This window comes from Thunnus albacares, chromosome 11, assembly GCF_914725855.1.
Source record: "Thunnus albacares chromosome 11, fThuAlb1.1, whole genome shotgun sequence".
NCBI classification, from domain to species: domain Eukaryota; kingdom Metazoa; phylum Chordata; class Actinopteri; order Scombriformes; family Scombridae; genus Thunnus; species Thunnus albacares.
The window spans coordinates 12633158-12659078 of NC_058116.1; the positions used below are offsets into that span (position 1 = coordinate 12633158).

General features: G+C 40.3%; 1 protein-coding gene across 6 annotated transcripts in view; it reads right to left on the reverse strand.

Annotated features, from left to right (window-relative positions):
• myo16 (myosin XVI) overlaps positions 1-25921 on the reverse strand; it is a 109479-nt gene that overhangs the window by 50330 nt on the left and 33228 nt on the right. For all 6 annotated transcript variants that reach the window (XR_006405997.1, XM_044365911.1, XM_044365908.1 and 3 more), the window contains 10 exons: positions 20450-20520; positions 19555-19698; positions 12808-12916; positions 10872-10996; positions 10586-10711; positions 7197-7272; positions 4740-4890; positions 4432-4582; positions 3819-3929; positions 1546-1611 (listed from right to left, as the gene is read on the reverse strand). Coding sequence is in view for 5 of the 6 variants with exons in the window: in XM_044365911.1 (XP_044221846.1) it covers positions 1546-1611; positions 3819-3929; positions 4432-4582; positions 4740-4890; positions 7197-7272; positions 10586-10711; positions 10872-10996; positions 12808-12916; positions 19555-19698; positions 20450-20520 (1130 nt within the window). In the remaining variant the exon portion in view is untranslated. The remainder of the gene's footprint in view (positions 1-1545; positions 1612-3818; positions 3930-4431; positions 4583-4739; positions 4891-7196; positions 7273-10585; positions 10712-10871; positions 10997-12807; positions 12917-19554; positions 19699-20449; positions 20521-25921) is intronic.

Below are 25921 nucleotides of genomic sequence, written 5' to 3' on the forward strand. Positions count from 1 at the left end.
ACGTATACATCTTAATAGAGGCAATGTCAGTGTAATAGAAAATAGTAACAAGAATCCCTCTGCATTTAACCTTTTAGACGTGTGACAATATATTCTGGCATACAATCGTATGTAATACATCGTAATACAAAAATGCAAAGTATACATGTGGAGATGAAAATGGACCACAGTATTCACTAAACATGATCAGCTGTCTAGTTTTTGTTTGCCAAGTGAGACTCTTTGTTGTTTTGGAAAGTGCAAATACAGTACAAATACTGTATATCATTATGGTATTATTATTACCAAGGGGCCCAATTAACACTGTAACTGTTAACCATCAGAGATCTCAACTGTTGCCTAAAAAAATTTTTAAGTCCAGCAAAAAAAAAAATCCATTTGTGTGAAGAAGTTTAATTTGGGGTTTGTGGGGTTTGGTGTTTAGAGAATGTTTCTCCAATCACATAGACATTTTATCTTTATTTAGATTTTTATTCCTCTGATAATTTTCATATAAATAGGGATTGGCTTGAAAAAAAACTGCTTTATCTATATTTGCATTTTGAACTTACAAAACATAGAAAAGTAAGAATGAGGAGACAGTAAGAAGGAATAAATAAATCATTTTACATTTTGTTTGTTGTAAATTTGGATTATGAATGTATTGGACCATGAACTATAACTATTGTCTGTTATACTGAAGTGTGAGCTGACTGTAACACTCCTATTTTCAACCAGTCCAGCAGATGTGTGCCAGTGTTGTATTTGTGTCTGTGGAAAAAGGGAAGGAGGATGGGCTGTGGACCACCAGACCAGAGGGGGTGACAGACGGCCAGCAGATCACACATGTTGTGACATATGTCCTTCTCACACTGGCTCCTCCCTGCTCCTCCACACACCCTCTCAGTTGGGTATAGATGCCTGGAGTGAATCCAGACATAGGCAGGAATGGGACAGCCGGAGGGAGCTTGGCTTCATTCTGTCATGGCAGAAGAAGATGTCTCCTAGCCATCCAACCCTGCCTGGGTCCTCATGAGCAAGCCCTAAACTGGCATTATTTCAGCTGTAATATGGATTGAGGACATTTATGGAGAATTTCATTCCAAAACGAGTTATCCACCATTTGAAATAAAGTAACAACATTAACGCAGATGATAATGATGTTTAATAAGAATTAAGTAATTCACTGACAGGGTCCCCTATGTGTTGGATATGTTAAATATACTGTTTTTACACAATACACTAATTGTGTGTGTGAGTGTGTCCTTGCTAAACTGGATCCCACGCTTCCCTTGCTGATGCAGAGTCAGCCTGATGCTGTGTATCATTGACAGGAAGACTGCATTATTTATCAACCACAAGGTCCATTTCATCTGTTCATGCGCTACTTATTATACAACCAACGTGCTTCCTTTATGGTATAATTTTGCATTTACAATGCTGTAAAAGTATATTTTAAGCTATGATCATTGCATACACAGACCTGTAAATTCAACATAAAGAGAGCTTCTCACAGCATTTCTTGCAAGTCTATACAGAATAGAGGTCATTTAAATGCATGCTTACCAAAGTGGAGTAGATGGGCAGCTCTTTGTTTGGATTCACCAGTAAAAGAATGTGTCCAATGTAAGTCTACAAAACAGTGAAAAAAAAACAAACTCAAGTCATCTTCAAGTCAGTAACTCAGTTTAAAACATCAAATTGATTAAATATTATAAAATATTTATCTTTTAGGTGTGAGGTTGCATAGTTCTGGTTCAACCGACTGCTTTGACATACAAACAGGCTGAGGCTGGGTCATAATTACTCACAGACTGCCTATAGCCAACACTGAGTGTTGTCCCTTTCTTTCCTTCACATCAGTATTCATGGTGATAACCATCTCTATTATATATAGAAATATGCTCAACTCATGGCAGAGAAAGGTCAGAAAGAGATTTCCAAGGATAACCTCAGTAATGACCTTTTTCCAATAAAAACAATTCTGCCCTCTCACACAACCTACATATATACCCCGATGTCATTTAGATAACAATAACCAACTCTCAATTTCTGACCCCTTCCACTAAACCGCTAACCCTCCAATTCTCACAGAGTCCTGGAGGCTGAAAGATAAACACTCAGTCCCTTAGGAGAGTGCAGGCTTTGCTAACATTCTGTAACATGCTGCTCTGTCCTTAGGTTCCTGGCTCAAGGTTAATGACTGGAAAAAATGTGCACTCCGCAGACATACTGTAGAGCAAAACTGACACATCCTTCCTCATGTTTTTTTCTTTTTACCCAGGTGAAACCTGTCTGAGAATGGAAAGCCACCTCTCCACTAACTCTGTGGTTTAATCTCATAACATGCTTGTCAATAATTCAGCCTTCATCATTGTCCTCTGTCATATCTTTCCCCAGTTCCTTGCTGCTCTCCTCAGGGGTTTAGCAGTGCACTGGTCCCTCTCTCCCAACAGAAGGCAGCAGACCACTCATCAAAGCCCCATCTCTGACCACCCTGCTGGGAACATATGGAGCCGTCACTGTCTTTGTCCTCCCCCTATTTCTGTCCTTTACCACATCTCTGCTTTCTTTCTTGAAATGCCCTCTATAGTGGACAAGTAGATTAGCTATAGAGACAAGACGGATTATAATAAAATCTGCTTCTGCTCATTTCAGAGGCAAAAACTTTTAGAAAAGATGGATACTATACTGCAAACTTTACCATTAAAGCCAGGTTAAACCATTATTTGATAACTTGGTTTTGTTTAGGAATGTTTGCTACACACAGAATGGAAAATAATGCATGAGTATGCACCTCCATGTCAGAGAAATTACACACAATCACATCAAGCAATGTCCCCATGATAGCTGCACTTTGTCCACTCACTGTCCTCTCTCTTTACCACTTCTTCTTCCGCCAAATTAACTGCACCTCAATATCCAAGTCTCATTATTCTCAGTTCTAATCGTTTCTCTTTTCTTCATCCACCACTCTACTTCCCTTTATTGTCGTCCCCTTATCTGTTTCCCCCGCTGTGGCTAACCTTAACGCCCATATGGGTTTCCATAATAACAGACTATTACTGCCTCTTCACAGAGAAGGGAGTGTACCAGATAGTTCCACATTGATCTGGTTCCAGTCTTTATAGAGCTCAGTCCCTGTGGAGACGTATGAGCCATACGTATGATGTTTTAGAGGAAAGGAAGAAAATGACAGGAATGTGAAATGGACCAATTGCTGGAGATGAGGGCATTTTACTACTGAATATAGTTATGGATTTATCTTTCCAGTCGATCTAAATGGTATTGATTTAGCAACTGTCACCAGTGTAGGTGTGTATGTGTGTGTATGTGTGTGTGCGTGTGTGTGTGTGTGTGTTAGCAGGCCAGAACAGAGAAGTGATGGGATTCAGCTCATGAACACAACCTTACTTGTTCGGAGACGTAACTACATTCAGTAAAATGACTATTCACAACCAGCTGTTTGCTGTAAAAGTAGTAGTGGGCCAGAGATCACACATATTAATATTTACACAATAGTTTTTAAGAGCTTTAGAGGAGGAGACACAGTGTGTGTGATGTTTATACATGAGGGATAAGGTATACTACATGTGTTGTACATTTGCTGGAGGGCAAAACACTGCAGTGCTCAGGGGTAAAAAGTACATGTGATGTGATCCCAACATCACACCACGAAATTCCCAGACTGTAAACAACGCTTCACTACGAATAAACAACTGGCCTAGTTATGCCCGAGAGAGACTGTGTTTGCATGTCCCTGTGTTCTGTGTGTGTTCTAATGCAAGTTTAATGTTAAGTGGGATTTGTAAAGTGGCACAAGGACAGCGGAGTCGTACATAGATTTGGTCGTTGCCAAAGCGCTTCTGCATCTCGTAGAGCAGGCTGCTGTCGGTCAGCTCACTCAGGGATGCCAGGTCATCATTGGGTGCTGGAGGCATCAGCTTCACCTGAAGAGAAAGCAAGGTGAGAGTTAAAAACATAAAAACTGTTCACCAGTTGATTTCTTTCATCAGTTCACCTTCCACCTGAGAGAGGGGAACTAACCTGTTAAATGGATTTTTATATCTGCAATGATCTTGGGTCTCAACTGTATATTGTTGCAGAGATCTACATTTTGCTCTTACCAAGTACATATTTGATAACTTCTCAATTATCACTGGTGAATCAGCTCCAATTTTAACAAATTTCATGTGCCAGTTTCATTTGTCAGATTCCCCGCTTCTCTGTCAGATGAAAAACTTCTGGGAAACCCTAGGTTGATAAGACTAAAGTGGTTCATGATGGTTAAGCTAAAGACATAGTTGTCTTTCTTAACGCCTGAAAAGTTGCGCTCAACAAGGCTATCGCAACATGAAAGTAACAAATGGAATATGTGAAAGCCCTCCTTTTCTGTGTAACCTGTCTGGATACTTGGGAGTATCTGTTTTCTTCTTGTCAGTGACAAAGTACCTGCTCGAGTTTGCTTGCTCCAGAGCTGAAGGGGCCATCTAGGCCATTGTCCTGTGAGGGCTGTCGGCTCAGTGCTGCACCTGCCTCTCTGAACATGGCACACTTCTCCAGCAGACTGTCCCGCTTAGAAATAGGGAGACCCAAGGGGTTCCTGCATGAAAGACACAGTGGATGGAAGGAAAGAAGGCAGATTTGTGGCACAGTAGAGGATGAGGGGACAGAAAAGAAAAAGCACAAAAGAAAACATGATTTACAATGTCTGGAGTGACCCTAAGACAAGAGTTGTGCTTATGTAACTGTTAACCTACAAGTTCTTGACAGGGGTGTTGAGGTCATGTGATCCGCCATCATAGCGTTGGTCAGTGGGGGGGAGTGGAGTGGAGGGGTCCTTCAGTCTCTGCAGCCAGCTCTCCTCTGCGTTCAGCAGCATATCAGCTATGGGCTCTGATGCAGCAATATCTGATAACACAATATACAGGATAAGTATATCAGTACAACATTTTGAGCAATTTTAAAAACATTACTCAACATGGACTTTTACATGAACTCTCAGCATTCTCATGTTTATCTGTCTCATGTTTATTGGTGAAAAGACATTTAAAATGGGGTAATATTGTTAGCTAAAGAGAATAATACTGATGCTGTGAAGCAACCAGATGCATCTCTCTCCTCAGCCTTCCTTCACAATCCTTACAGATGAGCCTGCACTGGTGCAGAATGTGAACCCCATTGTGGATCAATCCAACTGTACTTAAGAGGAAGGAGGAGTTAAGATCCCCCCTATCTGTAATGAGGTCTAACAGGGCACAGGAGAAGGGGATGGCTTCATCCTGTCTTTTTATTTCTGTGTGACTGACAACACCCTAGACTCCCATCACTTGCTCTTGGTCTTTCTTTCGTCATGTGGCTGCTGAAGGGGTGGGGGGGGGGGGGGCTCCAAATGAAAAAGAGGGGGATTGTCTCAGTCTCTAAGGGGTTGTTTCACATCTTTTATAAGCCTACATGCAAGAAGGGGGTATTGATTAAGACCGGAGTGAAGCACTCAGAGGTGTGCTGAACGCATGGGAGTAAATGCTTAAAGGCAGCCACACTATTGTATTTCACGATGGAAAGGTTAGAAGGTAAAGCCCCTCTCTATGACACATTTCATCACTATCACACACGATACACGGCTTACATTTACAATGACTTCACTACATTCATCGGCAGCCTGGTTCAGTGGGTGGTTTTATAATGATTCTGTTGGCATTGATTAGTGCCATCAGCCAATCATGGCTTTCACTCCAACATTAATATTAATATGTATATGAACACCATAACATCCACAAAGCACTTCACTCAGAAACTGTGAATACATTTTTTCAGAATTACATATCTACGAGATGTCAAAGACTTAAAGGTCCTCTGTGGAGTTTTCTGGTAAATGAGCACAGTTATGTTTACAGTCAGTGTTTCTCTTCAAAATGCATAGTGTGTATCCTTGAGGCCTGGCAATTGTGTTGAATGTATTTCCCTCCTTATTGAACAGCAAACACAATTGTTTTTGAAACATTTGAAACCTGAAATGTTTACATTCATGTTTACATCTGCTGCCAGTCTTCTTCCTCCCTGCCTTTTCCTGGTGCATTGTTGTTCCTTGGAGTGTTACTGTCTCCAACTGTTGATCAGCATAGCTTGACACCGAGGAATGTCAGCCCCAATATAGTCAATGTTTGAGGTAAATTCTCGTTTCATTTACCATCATATTGGACAATTTGACGTTCGGGTTTACTAGCTATCAACTGATGAAATGTTTACAGGTATTTGTTCATCTGAGTTGTTTCACTTTTTTGTCTTCTTCATGTATTATGGCTTGCATGCACAACAAGTTGCATTACTGCCCTCTGCATGCAGCAGGAATGTCTGCGTATGAATGCATCCTTGTATGCATGAGATACAAATCAAAAAAGCACCTGTTCTTCAAAACATTGCTTCATTGGTCAAAAACTGTACAGTACAGGGTACCTTTAATACAAATTAAAATTAGGTGGATGGGATTTAAATGGGATCCATAAATACATCATTTTAAGAGTGGGCATCATTTTTCAGATGGTAGATTGCAACAACTATTTATTGAAGTCTTTTCTGAACTGTGGTGCCTACCAGTCAAACAGACACCCACATACATACATACAACTACCCCCCACATTGACTGAACTTGTGCAAATGTTCTTCATTTAGACCTCCTCTGTTGATCTTGTATGCTTCCATTATTAAAGAAACAATACAAGCTTGTGGATAATGATATGCTAGCTTTATGCCCATTAGCAAATTAATCACATCAGCCCCTCGTGACAACTGCTAACACCCAAATTTAATCTGTGCACATATTTGTGTAAGTGCATGAGTAAGGTGTTAATGTTATCTTTCAATAATAAATGAGTTCTCTCTTGCAGATACACTCAGATGTGCACAGAGAGGTTCACCAGAGACTGATTATGAGGGAGCCTCATTCACTTTGTATTGAGTATGTACACTGTGAGTAAGTGAATGAGTGAGTGAGTGAGTGAGCGTGTGTGCGTGTATGAGTCTGTGTTTAATATTTTCACAGTGATTATTAATGCATTCGAACAGGCTCAGCTGAATAAGTCAAAATCCATTTCTCTGCTTCTTTGCTTCATTACATCTTGCTTGCTGAAACACGTCTGCCCATTCGAGCTGCAACATTTGTGTATGCACACACACACACACACATGTATTTTTGTGTGAATGCCTGAATGTGTTACCTGAGGGCTTGTCTTGGTTGCAGTTCAACAGAGTCGGGTTTGCTCCGTGCTTCAGGAGTTGGCTAACGATGCTTGTCTGTAAGAGATGGCATAAACACCCACATCCAGTTGCATTAGAGTCAAGAAAATGTCAAACATTTCTAGGGTACTATTAACTGCATTTGTCTCAAACCATTAATGCAAAAACAGCAAAGCAGAATACAGCAGATTTCAAATGTTTTTACTTTTTTATTTCTCATGTTAAAGGCCACAGAAAACATTGTAGTTATTCCGGCATTTATTGCTATAGTGCAGATGTAGATAGACACAGACCTAAACTTTAAACTCTAAGCGGTACATACAGTGTACGTGACTTATGATAGGTCTATACTAGTGTTGCCCCAGACAGAGGAGATCCTTTAATAATGAGCCTATCTTCCATCACATGTTACAGTAAGAACCCTCATTTCTACACAGTGTGACATGTGATGGCTGTCTGCCCTGCACTGTTCTGTGTAACCAAGGCATTAAGTCGGTCCTTTCTCTTTCATTGCTGCTTCATCTTCTAGTCTTTTTTCCCCAAAAGCTGTATCTAATGCACTGTGATCTGTGAATACCTATTTGTGATTTGTCTATGTGATGTGTTGAAGTATCTGAAGTGTGACTTAATTCATTGATAATAGACAAGGTACATTAAATCTCCTTGGGGATGTAGGGAAGATGGCATCACCCTCACTCGGTCTTGAGTGCAGCTCAATAAACATGAAGACATGGTTTCAAAAACAAATATCATATTAGTATGACTGATAAGAAAACAAAAGAACCTACTCAACCAGGGTGAATTCTTGGCAAATATCCTTGGGAACTACTGTATATTGACCCAAAGCATCACCTTCTCCTGGTCACTTTTCATGCTGTAACAAGATGCTGTTTTAGCATCTTTCAGCTCATTGTTTTGGTTTTACGGTCTGGAACTTTACTGTTTGGTTCACTTTCACCACTATAATCAAACTTGTTTTCAGCTGGCAGCTGTTTTTTTTTTTTTTGTTTTTTTTTAGCAAAAAGCTCTGATAAACCCATTGTATACTACCTGACCTGCACTTAACAACAGACAGACAAAGTTAGCAACTAGCTGGTGAACAGAGGAGCAGAACATGATATTTCCCTCAGAGTTGGTTGAGACTAAAACAGAGCTAAAAGGGAAGTGAATATTATCCAGATGGCTAGAAACAACTTCAAATTACATGTTACTCCATAACTTATGAAAGAGTAAATGAGAAAGTGTTTGCTAACTTGTTTGCCATAAACTCTATAAGGTGACAATATGTCAATGTTGTGTTTACTACGTGTTGCAAAGTGGCCAAAAAAATCAAGTAATGCAGGTTTAAATAAAAATTTAAGTACATAAAAATGTATTTTAATGAGAACAAAATAATTGACCTTCTCAGTACATCTTCCTAGACTTAGCAAAGATAGAGAACAGAACATGTATTGAAACTGATTAATTACCAACACACTTTTCCATAAGTGAGAAAAAATTTCAACAGAACAACTCTAGAAGTAGAAGAGCTTATTTGTACTATAGCAGAGTAATCATCTGCAGTACAGAGGAGTGAATCAGCACATTCAGCAGACTGGCTCTGACCCACACAAGCAGGTGTTCAGAGCATCTCTACTGCCCACAAACGCTGTCAGCTGCACTCGCACCCTATAAATACTGACAACACGTCACTAGCGCCACAATATCTAAACCCTTCAATGGGTCAAAGTTTATAAGAGGACCTGAAAAAAGGTCATCAGCATGGTAGGGATCAGCATGTAGATTCAGATACATAGAACAATTTTGTTTTCCAAAGAGTGGCAAGGGCCCAAATGCATTTTATATTGGTCATATGACTCGAAAATTAATCTTGAGATTAACATTAAAGTGCTTCAGAAGATTAAACTTTCATATAAATCTTGTGGTTGCTATATTGCCACAGCTTCTGCATGTACCTTCATTATAAAATAGAATGAATTAATCCAGTCCCAGCAGGGGTGCATTTTAACACCCTGTCATTTTTGTTTAAAAACCCAACAGAAAACTATTTAAAAAGTCTTCCCTAAAGACAACACAACTTGAAAATCCTGACTCAACCTGGGATGCCAAGAGTCAGGGTCTACCTTATCACAAGACCAAGCGAGGGAAGCTTAATTAGCTGCAGTAATAAGGGTCATATGTCTTCTTAAAGGGTCAGTCTTTGGGTTTCATGTGCCAGCTAGTGTTACAGTTGCCAGCCAGCGTTTCCAGGCAACGGTTTGCTTCCGCCTCATATCAGCAAAACGTCTTATTAGTGGAACCAGTGATTTACTGGGCTAGATATATACACACATCTTGAACCCATAATGTCCTGTGTCACTGATGTACCACTGTCTGACCAGCTATAAGGGAATAGTGACAGGAAGTGAGTGTTAAGGAGGCTCAGGGAGTAGTTGGTATGCAGGAAGCAAAGCACTGGCACCAGTAAAGAGCCGATGGCTGAGGTGATTTAGCACTGCAAAGGAAACCTAATCGATTGTCCAATCCTCTAGACTGCCACTCTTAAGTCAGAAGCACTTACATATTAGACACACACACATACACAGAGTAACTATGTATGCAGAAAGTCTGAGAAACAAAGAGACATTAGGAGGTTATTATTCCATTCACAAGATTGCTGTCTGGAAGATGTATACATTTAGATCCATTTCATCTAATTACATGATCTACTAACAACTAGATAAAGACAACATTTCAGAGGAAAGAAAGAAAACAAAAGCAGCTGATCTGTATGAATGAAAACAGAGAAAGGCTGTGAGGTAAGAAGTAAGAAGGCATTTTTAAAACACACTCTAGTGGGGGGAAAAACATGGCTTCAGCATAGATGAACCCAAGAAGTAGAGAGTGGCTCTAAATACCAAATGCATAGAATCTCTTCGTCAACAGCCCAGCACATAGCCCAGAAAATGTAATTAAATATCTAGTTGGGTCAGCAAGATTTTAACATGATCACATCCCTTCCTTCATAGTTGGATCCCTCTCAAACCACCAGATCATATCGCTCCAACAACTCACCTCCGCCCCATCTGTAAATCAATCTTCTTTCCTCTAAGAGGGACCGTTAAACATCTAATCTAAAATGCATATGCAGTGCAGTTTGACGGTCTCTGATCAATAGACCCAAAAAGAGCAGTTTATCAGAGTGTGTGCAGGGTAACTGGAGGCAAGTTTCTCAGAGGAAAAATCCATCCATCCATAATTTCCTCATTATTTTGTTCATTTCATTAGTGACTGCAATCACATTGGATCAATGCAGCTAGATGAGTTGAAATTAGAGGACTACTTAATGAAAGTCAACATTGTGACGTTTTGTCGTGCAGCAGTGGGTTACCTGTCCGTATTTAGCAGCAAGGTGGAGAGGGGTCCAAAAGTTGTTGTCTGCAGGATGAGGGTCCGCCCCACTATCCAGCAACACAGACACCACATCCCTATATCCACTGGCACATGCTATATGGAGCTTAAGAGAGAGAAAGAGTGAGTTAAGTTATGATGGCAAAAAGAAGAAAGCTAAACTAAACTGATTTAAGGAAATAAACAACAAAACCAACCACTGATAAAAAGGAGAGATGCAAAGAAAAGTACAAACCCAAACACTAGCAGACATGAGCCTCACTTACCAGAGTGACCCTGTCATCATTGGGCTGGTTGAGGCTTCCCCCTGTGGCTACTATCTGCCTAACATCAGACAGCATGGTGCTGGGTCTCTGTGTCTTCATAGTGTGCATGGATGACACCTCCACCCCTACAAAACAAACACAAGCATGACTGACACATTCATGCTCCAGTATGTCTTGGGTGTCATACATAAACCTAGCACCTCAGATTCATCAGTTAATGAAATATGACAAAACACTTACTTTACTGACTTTTGTAATATGTAGTAGTGGGTTACAATCAAGTAAAGGGATCTGACATGTTTGCATTTCAAAACCTCCTATTTTTGCAGAACTGAATTTCTCACCAGGATTTGGGTTGTGCAGTATGTGCAACACTGACTGAAAAAAAACCCACAAACTGACGCCAAACAGGAAACCCCCTCTTAAACCAAAGCCTTGCCGATCAAGGCCAAAAGCGATCTTAATGACACTTCAATAAAAATCCAATACTCATGCATCGTGCTTCTGTCCCTGACCTGAACAATGCAAGGTCAATGTAGCGCTTCCTCTGGGCTGAGACAGATAGACAGAGGTCTACGGGGGCATCTATTCCCAAAATATGAAGATCAATGCTCGGCTTCATAATCACACTCACAGTGGACCTGATTTTAGTTGCTGTAATAGCACGGATTGATTATCAATCAATCTATATTTCACTCAGATAAGCTCTAGGGCACTAACTAATGGGACTTCTCCAAATAGACTGGTTGGATCAGCTCATCAATAAGTTTGTCTTTGCAAACAAATGAGAGCCTCAGGGTTTGTAGGTATTTGAGACACGCTCAACATTACTGTAACAAAAAATAATTCACATTCTCTAATAGTAGGAATTCGGTATTATATGAAAACAATGCCTCAGCTAGCGCGAGAAGTTAGAGGCAGATTTTTTTTGGTGGCACGGCGCCACAACTAGGGAACAAAAAACAGAATTTTCCTTCTCCCCCTTTCTTCCTGATGTAGAGACACATGGACAGCCTGTCTTTTTCCCACAACCGCACAAACTTGATGGGGATAGAGAGCATGCGGCCAAGTTGCTATAGCAACAGAGGCCGAGCGAGCCTGTGTGAGTAAGAGTGTGTTTCATGGTGGCACAGCCCAGCACGATGGGGGGGTATCAGGGGAGCGTGATGTAGGCAGGAGGGAAGAGATCACCACGGGGGCTGACAGACAGAAGCAGAGAGGAGTCTCAATAAATTCAGTGGCTAGGGGGGGGTTAAAGAGTGTGTGTGTGTGTGTGTGTGTGTGTAGGGTGGTCTTAACTTTGAAGAGTTAGCCGTCTAGAGTCAGAAGCTTGTATTTGTCATGTGAACCAGTGTTGGCTCATGTGTGGCCAGTGACAGATTGATGAGGGAAGACCCTCCATCATTGTCTCTATCTGTTTCATGACTAGCTTTGTCAGCATGACTCCAGTTCTCTCTGTACTGCTCTGGTACTTTTCTGTCTCTCCCTCTGTCACTCTTTGTCTGTGCTTCTGCCACTTTCTCTCTCTTGTGCCTCTTTTACTCCCAGCTCCTGTGTTGACCTTCTCCTTTCTCAGTTGGAAAGAAGCGCCTAAATCACAGCCCACCATCATTAGGCCTGTGGGTGTAGTTGACCTTCACAAACTGCTTCACAAACACAATTGCTCCTGTCTAACTGTGGGTATGGTTAATCAAACATTCACTGTCTTTTCCAAACCGCATTATCCAAATTCCTCCTAAATAGAGGCAATGAAAAACATACTTTTCCTCATTTAGCTTAACTTTTTCTTCTTCTCAAAGGGTGGTGACAACATGGAAATAAGCCACTACATTTCAGTGACTCACTGGAGTTCATGATGAATGAAATGTGAAATGGCAAAGCTAGCTTTTTCTCACTGTACAATACAACATGAATTAAAAGGTGTGCTGAGCTTTACCATTTTCCTCGAGATGTTTTCGGAGGATATAGCTGGTCTCAGTTCCCTCGGAGGCGTAGTCCAGAGGAATGTTCCCGTTGACGTCTTGCAGCAGGACGTTAACCCCGGCCTTCCAGACGCAGGGCAGAAGAAAGCAGAGAAGACACACACACATGAACTGAGTTTTAGCCGGGGCCATTCATCTTGACTTGAATCAATGATAAAGCGGGCCTAATTATCTTGGTTTCCCAGAGGCGTATACCTGAGCAGAACCATGGAGACATTAACAGACAATAGGGTGAATTAAAGAACTCATTATGTAACTGCCTGGGGGGGTGGGGCGGTGAAGAGTAAGGGCGTTGGTTACCGTTACCTGAGTTCATTGGAGTGAGCATGTGTGTGACAAGATTAATGTGTGTTTGCTCAACAAGGACCCTGCCAGGGCAGTATTCTGCTACAGCAGGAGATAACATGGGAGACTTTCCCTCGGGCTCTGTTAATGACTGTTACTCCGACCACAGCACAGTCGTTGGTCACAATATGGTTATGATTGATTGCTTCTCTTCGGAGGAACTCTACTGCACTCATTATTTGTAAAAATGCTGTGATGCTTTACCAGTAGAGCAGAAAGGTGTACAAGCCATGCAAAATGTACTTCCGTGGACTTTGCTTCTGTCCTTTTCATTTTTATCATACCCTCTTCGGGGGTTAGGTACTAAAAGTAACATACATCCTTTCAAATGGCAATTGTCAGAAGCCAGCCGTGAATCGTTTGCTGTTGTTTGACTAAACCATAAAAGACAAGGGGGTGTAACGATCGTAGCTGGACCGGGTCTGATAACAGGGACAGGGGACTCTAAGTGAGGATCCTTATTGAATATTTACAGCTAAGAGATTTATGGCCTAGTCCTTAGGCAGACAGAGAGGGAAGGGTTGGAAGAGAGCACAAAATGGGAGGAAGGAGGCTGAAAACGCAAGGAGGGAGCTACACAGCTGACAGAGCAACACAAGAGCTGTAAACCTTAGTGCTCTGAAAACCAATCAGCAAAACCACAAGGACACCCAGCCTAAAAAAAAACCCTCAAACCAACCTTGAAATTCCTTATTGATTTATAAATAAGACATTTGTTTTTCATCTCCAAAATGTTTTGCAGATTTTCAGATGTTTTTCACCTAAGAAATGCCAAGCAATTACAGTTCATAAAAGGCACATTGCTGTCAATTTAGAGTTTTTTAGTGGTTTCATTATGCACCAATCTGTGCCGTCTAGTGGGATTTTTTTTTTTTACTCACTTATGAGGGTTAGTTAGAGGTTAACAATGGGAATTAATTAACATTAACTATCAGCTGCTGCTTCGTGACTATTCATGAGAGAACGAGAAACCTTATCGCCATGTGAAGCACAGCTTGAAGAGCAAGAGATGAGATGATGAATGAGTCAAACAGAGAGCATAATATTATTCCCCCCACCACCACACATATAGTACATTCACACACACACACACACACACACACACACACACACACACACACACACACACACACACACACACACACACACTCAATCCCCAGTCTCCCTTTCCTTCTTTGTCAAATTTAGACTGCTCCATCAATATTCCTTAGATTTGTGCTTTGCCCCCCAAACTGTAATCAACCCGGTCATAAACCTGACAGTTCCTCTCAGGATGCCTCTTTTAACATGTGTGTGTGTTTTTGTGTGTGTGCTTGCCTGTGTGTGTGTGTGTATTGCATAGTGGGCAGTAAATGGGTGTGCTAACCCAGACTTCAAGGTCCAGTAAAAGTCAATAGGAGTCTGGCTGGATGAAGTTATCAGCTGACAGACAGATAGATATATATCTTACTCTGTCTGTCAGGAGGCCACTCTCACCACTGACCACCTTCACTCACAGCCGGACAAAACAGCTGGACAAACCTTGAGATGTATGTGCTTTGAGAATGTATAAATACAGTCAAATTCAATATTCTAGACAGACTGATGCTGTTTTAAGAGTGAAAACGGTAACAACATAACAACGTATAGTGAAAACGTACAAAACTAATGTGAAAATGCTATAGTTGACCTCCTGAGTCTAGCTGTATATAATTATAGACAATAATAGAAAAGGGTCAGCATAGAAATAATTAATCTATAGAGTTCTATCATGGCACACAATGCTCTAAGACGAAGAGACACAGATGATGGCGAAGAAAGCATGATGTGTGGGCCATTTATCCAGACACATTAATCATGTGTCTGAGCTCACACGATAAATACTGACAGATATAAACGGGTTGGCGCTGGCTAGCAGCCGCGCAGACCGCAGAGGGGTTAACAAGTTGACTTCTGACCCCACCACGCTCCCTGCCACAAAATGATGAATCCACCACGGACATCCCAGAGATGGAAATCTGTTTAAACCACACACTAGCCGTGGTTCGTTTTATTTTCTATTTAAACATGAAGTCTCTTGAGATACATCTCTTTTTCGATAATGGCAGTTGTTACATGCAGTGACAGCCACAAAATCAATAACAACTAGTAGATATGTGCTGATGGCTGTCTCTGTGGCAGTCAGTGCTGAGCTTGGACACAGTCACAGCACAGCACAGAGGAAATCTAACCAAAGCAAAGAGTTCCAATTAGAGCCTCAGCTGGTAAATCGTCCAGGTCAATATATCGTCCAATCTAAGCTGATTGCAGATATATTGGTATTGGCATGTATGTTAGCCAAGGAAATTGAAGTACAGAAATGCTAAAGATATGTTCTGAAACAGAGTTACCATTCTGTAAATTGTACACTAGTGACAAGTTTATTTTTCAGCTGTAAAATGTCCTTCCCTGTAAAGAAAATGAATATCAGCTGAGGTATCATTATTATTTAAACTCTCAAATATCAGAAGATAATTCTCACATAGGAAATCTGTGTATGAAAGTTCAAATAATCCCAAAGCTTTCTCTGTTGTGTGAAAATAATTTAAAAAAAAAGTAATCCAGGAACCCTCAAACTTGATAATCAAAGTTGCAACAAAGAATTTTAGCAGGCACAGTATTATTATTCTCTCTTGATTGAACAACCTTTAATGACTTTTCAATCACCGTTATGTATTCACTGCTGTTCTTGTTGCACATCGGCCATCTTATAGATACAAGGATAAGACAAAACATTGGTAGACTCTGTATAATCAGGGACAATTCTTATTCTCACAATCCTATTCTCTTACCATAACAAAAACAAATTTTATGCCAAAATTGATTTAGCTATATTTAATCAGATGTTAGTTCACAAACTCTTCATTTCCTGAAAATATTTCAACAAATTTTCCACAAATTGTTAAGAGTTTGCAGGTTTGGGACTTAAATTAAAGCAGATAACACACCATAGGAGTGTGCAAATATTGCTTGATGAACCAGTGGCATGTTTGGAGGAGGGAGGCCTACATTATCAGCAGAAAGACCAAAAAAGTGTCAAGTAGAGTTCAGTGCAGCCAGGGGCTTGCTGTTAATCGTTTGACTTCAAAGCACTCAGAGTTCAGAAATTTTAAATTCATCATACACAAGCACGGAAAGTGGGTCAATTCTACAACTGTAGCCCCATGGGTTTTGAGCTGTAAGATGAGAAAAAACATTTTGGAACAGAACCTGTCTCCTGTGGATAACATGATCGTATTGCTACAAGAAGTAGCATACATTTTGAAAAAAAAAAATACAGTTGAAGTGCACAGTGGTAAACCATTTAAGACTATTATTTATATGTTCTTGAGCAGTCTTTATATTTGTCAAATGACAGAAACTCTTGCTCAGGAAAACTAATCCAGTCAATATTTAATTACTTACCACGTCTCTTTTTTAAGAAATTAAAATTTGAGTGTGTCTTGTGTGTTGTGGCTTTGAATAGAAGTCCTCAAAAAATGTAACACATTAGGATTATATTAAGAAGCTCTGTTGAGGCATCTTGATGCATGTACATGAGTCAAGCATAATTAAAGGTGCAGTGTGTAGGATTTAGAGGCACCTAGCAGTGAGGTTGCAACAAACTGAATACACCTCCCCTCCTCCCTTTCCCCTTCCAAGCATGTAGGAGAAACTATGGTGGCCGTGAAACTTGCGGAAAATGTGAAAGACCTTCTCTAGAGCCAGTGTTTGGTTTGTCTGTTCTGGGCTACTGTAGAAATTTGGCAGTGCAACATGGCGGGCTCCATGGAAGAAGACCAACTCCCTATGTAGATGTAAAGGGCTCATTCTAAGGTAACAAAAACACAGTGATTCTTATTTTCAGGTGATTATACACTAATTAAAATATACTTATGAATATTATATTCCATTTCTGCCAAGTCTGTTCTGCTAGATGCCACTAAAATTTACACACTGTACCTTTAAGTAATGGACTTTGTTGAAATCAGTATGAAAAGGTACACACTTTGCTCTGGTTTTGTTTGATAACCAGACACTTTAAACCAGCAAATATTACACAAGTAGTGTAATATTTTTGAGGAATCATTTATAAAGACTACACACTCCACACACAGATCCACTGTCTCTGAACAGCCATTTAATTCTTCCAGGGTCTCAATAACAAACATTAACCAGAGCTTGACCTAGGAGGGAATAGGTTTGGGAAAGGGTTTGGAAATAGGTTGGGAATGAGGGTGTTTAGAAATGGCTTACTCCCCTCTCCTGCTGTTTGGAGGCAGGAGATAAGAGAATTAACATTAGTGCCAATCCGGACACAGAGCGACAATACACCCAGACGTCTCATCAAACCCTCCCTACTTTCCCCACATGACAAGCTTGGTAACATCTCTGTCAGCAAAAACCACTCCGCTTCTCTGTGTAGGAAGTAGAGACAGGAAATCAAGGACAGAGAAGCAGAGGACACGGGGAGGGGAACAGAGAAATAGACGAAGGAGCAGGACACAATAGATTAGCAGTAATATTCCTTCCTGTGCCAATCAAAGATAAGGCTGCCAGTCAAGCTCCTCTGGCGAGACCACTGTTCCACTTCTCATTAAAATGTAAACCCGTCATATTCTGAGGGAAGATCTTCTACTTACAGCTCTGATAAGGCCGAAGCTTGAGAACAGAGCAGAATGACTGGGCATTGGCAGCATTTGTGCTGGAGGAGATGGGTGTAAAACTGAATGAAAAGAAAAAAAAAAAAGGATATTCCATCTCTATCGGAAATATGGCTTGGCTGAAGCTATTTCTACACAGGAAGAGCCTTGAGCTCCCCTTTCAGAAAACATCTTCCATGCTGATTGTACCAGGAAAAGAAACTCAAGTGTTTATCTTACCCTGAAGAAAAGAAAAATCATTCCATGCCAACATACAGCACTTTGAAAACCGAGACTTTTAAAGTCTCCTATCTTACTGAGCTATGTCTCCTCACGTCCAAATACTGTCACAATCACACGAGTGCACACTCACACAAGCAGAAGTAGATGCAGTCAAATAAAGAAGCACTTAGTATTAAAGGAAATTCAAGCTGTGAGAAAAAAAATGTTTTGGTGTTGCTACAGTAAGCTGGAAAATGTTTGAATCAGATATTTTCAATTTCTTTGAAATTGTCTTCCTCTTTCTGTCTTTACCCCCTGCTCCCTTTCAACAGGACTGAGGTCTGTGTAAATATGACCTAATTTACTAGAAACTGGTTCTGTCTTGGTGGTGAATGGGAGACATTTAGTTACTGCCTCCCAGGGAGTAGTCTTAAATCATTCTCTCTCTCTCTCTCTCTCTCTTATGGTATTGCCTATAATGAAAGCATAGCTCGCTGCATAAATTATATTTGGCGTATCTATATCATATTCTGCTCTACAAGCTAGGCAGCCTGCATTAATCTTTGCTTCCAGGGAAATTAAAAGCATGCAAATACAAAAAGACTAACACATGAGCCAAACAGTCATACAGTCAGTAGAGGCTGACAGATCCACCCTGCACACCCTTTGGATGGCAGCTCTTCAAACATATCCATTCCTCTCAGGAACATCTCTTTCCTGCCCCACAGATAGGAAACCAGCAATCACTCAGGACCCAATCAGGAGAACCAAGCTGTACAAGATTCTACAGAGTTCCGAACTACTGACAACCCTCCCCGGGTCTAATCAACACCAGCAGAGCAGACCCAGCCCACTGTGTGACTGGGCCTGATGTGAATGCCCTCCCCTGCAGCTGGCCCTGCTCTCATTATGGACCTAATCAGCACAACCACAGCTCTTGTCAAGACAGACCCGAGACGAGCTGGAAACATCCTCCACGGAACAGACTCTCGCTTTGATATCATGCTAATGCCGAATTTCTAAATATCCTCATTTTCAGCGATTCAGCTGGGTTTGTGGAAGAATGGAAAGTCGTGTTTCAGACCCTTGGTAATCCAAAAGCCCTCATCAATGAAAGACGCTCCACTTGGAGAGAAAATTCTGGATGACTAATGTGAATACAGCCACTGGTTCAAAGCTAATTCGAAACATGAAGCTCGTATGCCAAGCCATTCCAAAACACTAATCTAATTTGTAGCTGACACGCTTGGAATTGGAAAGATCAACAAGAAAACTATGTCCAAAATGTTTGCCTGTGTGTGTGTGTGTGTGTGTGTGTATTTGTAGTATGTAATAGCTCTTCCATCCATGTAGTGTGTGGTTATGTTTGTATGTGTGTTTCTCGAGGGAATGTGTGTGAATCCAGGGTCTAAAGACTGTAAAGCCCCTTGAGGGAAATTTGCGCTTATGATTTGTGATATTGGGCTTTATGAATAAAAAATGGATTCGACTCACCAGCAGCAGAAGCAGCACCACGTCCGCATGGTCACACACACACGCTATGTGCAGTGCTGTCCACAGGTCTTCGTCCTGCAGGTTGACGTTCAGCCCTCGCTCGATCAGAAGCTCCGCCGCGAACACATTGTCATGGCGAGCACACTGTAGATGTAGTTATTATTAGTCTGCAGAAATGTATATTTCCTGTAGCAGTACTAACTATAAACAGTACAGATGTGTGATTTAGTGAGTACGGCATAATAATTAATATATGTGAAAAATGTGATTGTGCAGCAGTTGTCCAGTACTCGGATACATCTCTTCCTTCCTGACCTCTCTCCACCATTTGTAGTGTAATATGAGCAACCTCCCAGGACAAGACAGGCGGACTAACTTGTCTGATTACCTCATTCAAATAAAAAAAAACTTGTGGTCTCAACCATGATGTGACATGTAGCTTGATAGGGTGCTGTACTGATCACACATTGGGACTTAACACACTGACATCCTTGCACTCTATAATTTCCATTTTGTGAGACTTCATCATTTTACCTCAGTGTTATTATTTCCTGTTTTATTTATCTGAACCGTTTTCAGTAAAATGAAGGTGGCATTTTTGTATCTTTCTACTTGTAGTAAGAAAAGGAGATATTTGACTACTTTTTACACCACCACTTAGTATGTGAGGGTCTGCACTTATTAATCGTGTTATGGGGACAAAAACTGTCCATAAAAATAATTTATTTCATGGTTAAGGCTAAAATTAGGTTTAGAATTTGGAAAGGGTTGGGATTAGTAATATTGCATTTATCGTTGAAGTTGGAGTAAACTCCAGGGAATAAACATACGCACGTCAGTACAATGTCCCTTTCAACTATCAGAAATCTTGTGTGTGTGTATGTGTGTGTCTTACCAGATGTAGCAAGGATCCACCAGAAGAAATGGGAGTGTTAGGGTCTGCTCCCTCCTTCAGGAGACGCAACACTGCAACACAAAAATATTTGACTGTTATCTACTTACATCCATAAGTTCACACCTGCTGTATGTGAAGACAGACGAGGCACTCAGGGCATGTAAAACAGTCACACACACGCACACACAAACACTGATCTTCACCACTCCCTATCAAAACCAACATGTGCCAAGTGTCCTAACGGTCCTTGACATGTCAGTTTGCATCAGTGTTAAGGCTCTGTGTGTGTCTGTTAGCTCCTTGTTCCAGCAGCAAACCAGAAAGCCTCTCGATTACACACGTTCACATTGCATACTGTGAGCTCCAGTGAGCCGCACCACCCACTCACACACTGACACAGATCTACTGATGAAAAAACACGAGCCATTACAAACGAGTTCACACAGTCAGCCTTACGCAGATGAGCAGACAGTTGTAGGCTAAACAAGGTCACAGTGATTTTTGTTATACCGCTGATATAATTTTTATTCAACATCTACAAAAAAATGAATGAGAATGCAGAGGGAAACAGTGAGCATGTGTGTGTGTGTGTGTACTGGAGTGTGTGACAGATAAATAGAGTGGGATGGACAAACAAGAGAGGGAAGTGGAGTACTGTGGTTTGGACATATGTGATCCCACCAACACTGACAGCACTAGATGGATACTCACTAAACTCTGGAAGACCTTATACCAGCAAAACAGCCACCACTGTCACGCAATCCCTACACACACACACACACCACACATACACACATACTGAAGTCTTTAAGCAAAGCCAATGGCTCTGAAGACAGTAACCATGGTAATTACTGTGGTGATAATTCCATCTAATGAACCCTGTTGATGACCCCCATGAGGTCATTTTACTTAAAAGGGTCATTATCTTGACAGACTTGCTTGAATAACTTCATCCAGCCCACACACACAGGCATGCACCCACACACACAGACACACACACACACACACACACACAGCAAGTAGGTTTTACCATAGATGCTGGTCTGTAATCCTGTGCTTGTCATAATATATAAAATAACCACTAATAAACATACATTAGAAGACCATATATTAGAGGCAGACATCAGTGGGTAATGTGCCAATGCTGGATGTAACGTTACCTGAGAGAAAACAGTAAGACTTAAATTCCTTATTTGAAATAAGTGCACTGCAGACAGAGTGCAGATCTAAACAGAGACAATGCAGACAATAACATTAGTGATAAATGTTCATTTAAATTCATCAATTTTGTGTTATATTGGCATTTTATATATATATATATATATATATATAAATATTGGCAGCAGCCATTGAAACACCCATTTAAGTTGACCAATAATTTAACAATATATTTCAACAGCACCATAAACTGTAGCCACCAAAATGTGTATATGTATGTATCTACTGTATATAAGTTTGATTTGCTGGAATCATGTACACATTTAAATTCTCAAACAAACATGACCATGTCCAATGTGCACGCAGTCATGAATGCGATTGCACCCTCAACCCCATGTACACATTAGGGCTGCACTTCATCATTCAAACTATTTGAATTCAATATTTTACTCTGAGAAATGTAAAAATAATTGTCCATCATCATCGTCATCAGAGCCTAAATTGAGGTTAACGAATTGCTTATTTTGTCTGTAACAGTCAAATACCGAAAGAGATTCTATTTACAAAGATATGAAGAGATTTTTTTATTACTTACATATGTATAAATTATCACAATTGTCACCAGTTCATTTTCTGTAAACTACCTAAATAATTAACTGCCAAATCATTTCAGAACCTAACGTGCACACATACTAAACTGACCAAACACATACTGTACAGTACACAGATATTTTCCCATTTGTCTAATGGCCCTCAGAGCTTAATGGCCTTTAAATGGTTGAGTAGAAACAAACTGGCCAACCTTGGAGTCAATCAGCACAATTATCTTCAATCTCCTCAACATACTGTAGGGGCTCAGGACTGTAAACCTCCAATTAAGGCTTATCTAATGCTTAAGTAGCTACCAGGGAATAGATAATGCTCTAGCTTTCCTGTCTTATATCACAGGGCTGCTCATTAGTGAATGTGAAATCTTTAAGCAGGCGAGACGTCAGCATGATTGCTGCTAAAGAATAATAAACAGTGACCAAAAAGATAGTCAGTCAGTAATTAAGACATTTTCTGGTCTGCAAAACCTCCTATCAGTTAGAGCCTGTTAGTGTTAGATCTTGACAGAAGAACCTGTCTGAGTTTTATGGCACATTATTGAATGTGTCTAAAGAGAGGTCGAAGGTCAAGAACTACAAATTGACCCTGAGGCAGTAAAAGAAAAAAACAAAGCGTCTGCCTGGGAATGTTGTGAAAAGGAATCAATAGTACTGTTGTACTATTGGCAGATTCGTGATGACCAACCACTGTTGCAGTCTGTGTAGGAGGCCCAAGTTTCTACCGTGTGGAGTACGGAGGGAGTGCGGTAAACTATACTGTACATAGATTTACATTTCAAACTATTTCCTTTTAAGATCAGTGTAAGCTATCTCATAGCTTGACAATGTAAATCTGGGGCTATTTTCACAAAGCATTTTCTGTCACCACTAGACGTCCTCCTAAATGGCAGGACAAAGTGGAGTCTGAAGAGTTTTTTGTTGGATTTGTTTTTGATGGATAATTCAACTATTATCCATATATTTCAAGTTCATCAGCGCTACAAACAACACTTTTACAGTGTTTCCAGACAGACCATCGTCTTCAATGTGATTGAATTGTTCTGACTTGTTGATGAGCTGACTGGATCTTTATTAATTTGTCATCCATCCAAATATATTTTTAAAAGGTTCATTATTGTTGTATTTTCCAAAAAAACTGATGGAATAAGTCAAAGCGCCGGCAGTAGCTGACTGATTGTGAGTCTTGGGAGTCCTCTAGACTATCTCTCACTCAAACTAGTCAATATTATTTTTTATTTATTAATTGTGAATTACTCTTACACCAAAAATGTACACAGGAATCTAAATGTTAGGACTGACATGCCCCTTATTTTTAGCCTTAGGATGAATACAGGCCCTGTTCTCAGCAATTCCAACTAGTGTATGAGTCAAAAAGATTTTAACAAATAGGGTAAAGCCACTCAGAAAGTTGAATGGATATAAATGGCTATTTTCTTCCTAAAGCTCTGAATCTGATGAAACGACAACATGGCAGTTTAGTCAACCAAACTGATTGGTTTAAGGTGATAAACACCATAAAGACAGGCTGGAGTGCCAATTCTATAGTAAAATAAAGGTGTCATTATATTATACAGTTTATTCAGTGGTAAACTTAAAAAAGTAATAACTCATGAACATTTGTAAACAGGGGGAAAGTACCTGATTAAGAGCTATATTTAGAGGGTTCAAAGTGTATTTAGGTGGTACTGTAGGTTTAAAGAATGGCAATGTTTATCTGTGCAGTAATGTAGATAAAAGTGAAAAGCAACACTGGTCAACATGGAGATTTATGTCCACTGAATGATATATACAAGTACAGTAAAGCAGCTATATGCCATTTTTTTCTCTATACTAAATCTTTATGTCAGTTAGTGTTTGATTGTATGCTATGCTATGCTATATGCTATGATCTCAAGCTTTGGTTGCATGTGTTGGCATGTGTGTGTGCATGCCTGCACGTGTGTCTTTATCAAGAGGCTGATAGGGAAATGGAGAGTAGGAGCAAATCTAAATTGGCTGTCATTTTGTGGAAAATTGCAAAACAGCTGTTAGAGACATATGTGTAGTTTCCATGGCAACCAGATGGGAACTGGTAGGGAGTGTGGAAACGAGAGAGAGAGAGAGAGCATAAGAGGACAAGAGCAAGAAGCCTAAATAAGGTATAGACTGACTCAACTGCTAGATCGAACTAGATGCTCTACTGCAGGTACCTCCTGTATATATCCATTCTGTGATAAACCCAACCTTAAAGACTTCACTGGCCCTCCTTTACTAGGAAATAAGTGCAAAATTTCTCCACAGCTCTACATTTTAACAAGGTAATATTACATAAAGCTATAAAAGAGCTGTCAGATTCCTAATGAATCTTCTGCTGGCCTCAACATCAATGCTGCTGTCATTCATTCATTAATTCATTCAGTCTGTGTGTTCAGGTAAGACCTGAATACAACATCTATCTCTAAGAGAGAAATATTACTTACCTCCACAGCAAGTCATGAGTGATAATAACACTATTTTTTGTTGAATGTGAACTTCTTGAATCATGCACATGCTGGACGAGCATGTTCTACAGATTAAGTGCAAGATTAAATGTACTTGTATTATCATCAGCCTGTCTTTTCGATTCTTCGGCTTTTCCTTATTTTACTGGACCGTGATGTTCCATGAATTTGATAAGATCCCTTTAATGCATGCTCCATAGTGTCACTTCACTGAAGGATTGCCAATTTTCTTCCTCTAGTTTCCAAACATATTCCTCTCATGTAAAGCATCATTCCTTGGCAGCTCAATATGAGATTCTGTTCAAATCCCTCACGTTTATAAATGCATCTGTCTCTTCAGTCCTTATCACACAGTCATAGTCACAAGAAGCCCAGTCTCACCTCACTGCCCCATGTTTCTGAAATGAGCTACGAAATTTTTCCTTTGTTTCTATCCTGATGAAAAAAGATATTGCACAGTTTTCCAATAATACTGAACTCTAAAGAGAGATAATCTTATGATGTGTTCTGTAAGTTGGGCCATGCATCTCCTATGCACTTGTTCAGGCACACTTTATGGATTTCAGTCTCTGTAACCATACAATACCTTTACAGCAAATACACGCAGTCAAAAGAAATGGTCAACTTATTTGTTTAATGTATTTTTTTATTATTATAAAAGGAAGAAAAAAGGTCTTAAGATCAGAAATATTCGTTTTGTCTCAGCCAGCAGGAAGGACATGTTGCTGTCTTGAGTTTGGTTGACAGCAGCTGGCAGGCTACCAGATTGCTGGTGTTACACCGTAGGGAATGAGGAAAGAGACAAAGTAAACAAACTTGTGCCCTTAGCCTACATGACATGGACAGACAGCTGTTAGTAATGGTATTGAAGAGTAAGGACCACACCAGCATCCAACCAAACCGAAGTGACATTTGCGAGTACATTTACATGCTGTGTAATGTGCTGCAGCTGAGCCGCTCATTAGCTACCACCAAACCTCTAAAAGAAGCGCTGCAGAGTCATCAAGTGAACCAAAGGTTTAACATCATGAGCTCAGATAAACTACACTGCCAGTGAAAAGTGTTAATATGCTGGACGATGATGTATTTTACATTAAAGTGCTCCCTGCTTTAGCAGAATCGTAAGGTTTTAAATTGGATTCCGGCAAAAGATATCAAGACATCTTTTTCTACCATGTCTGTAGGCCTGGGCCCCGTTCTGTCAAAAACATGATAGGTGTCTGACA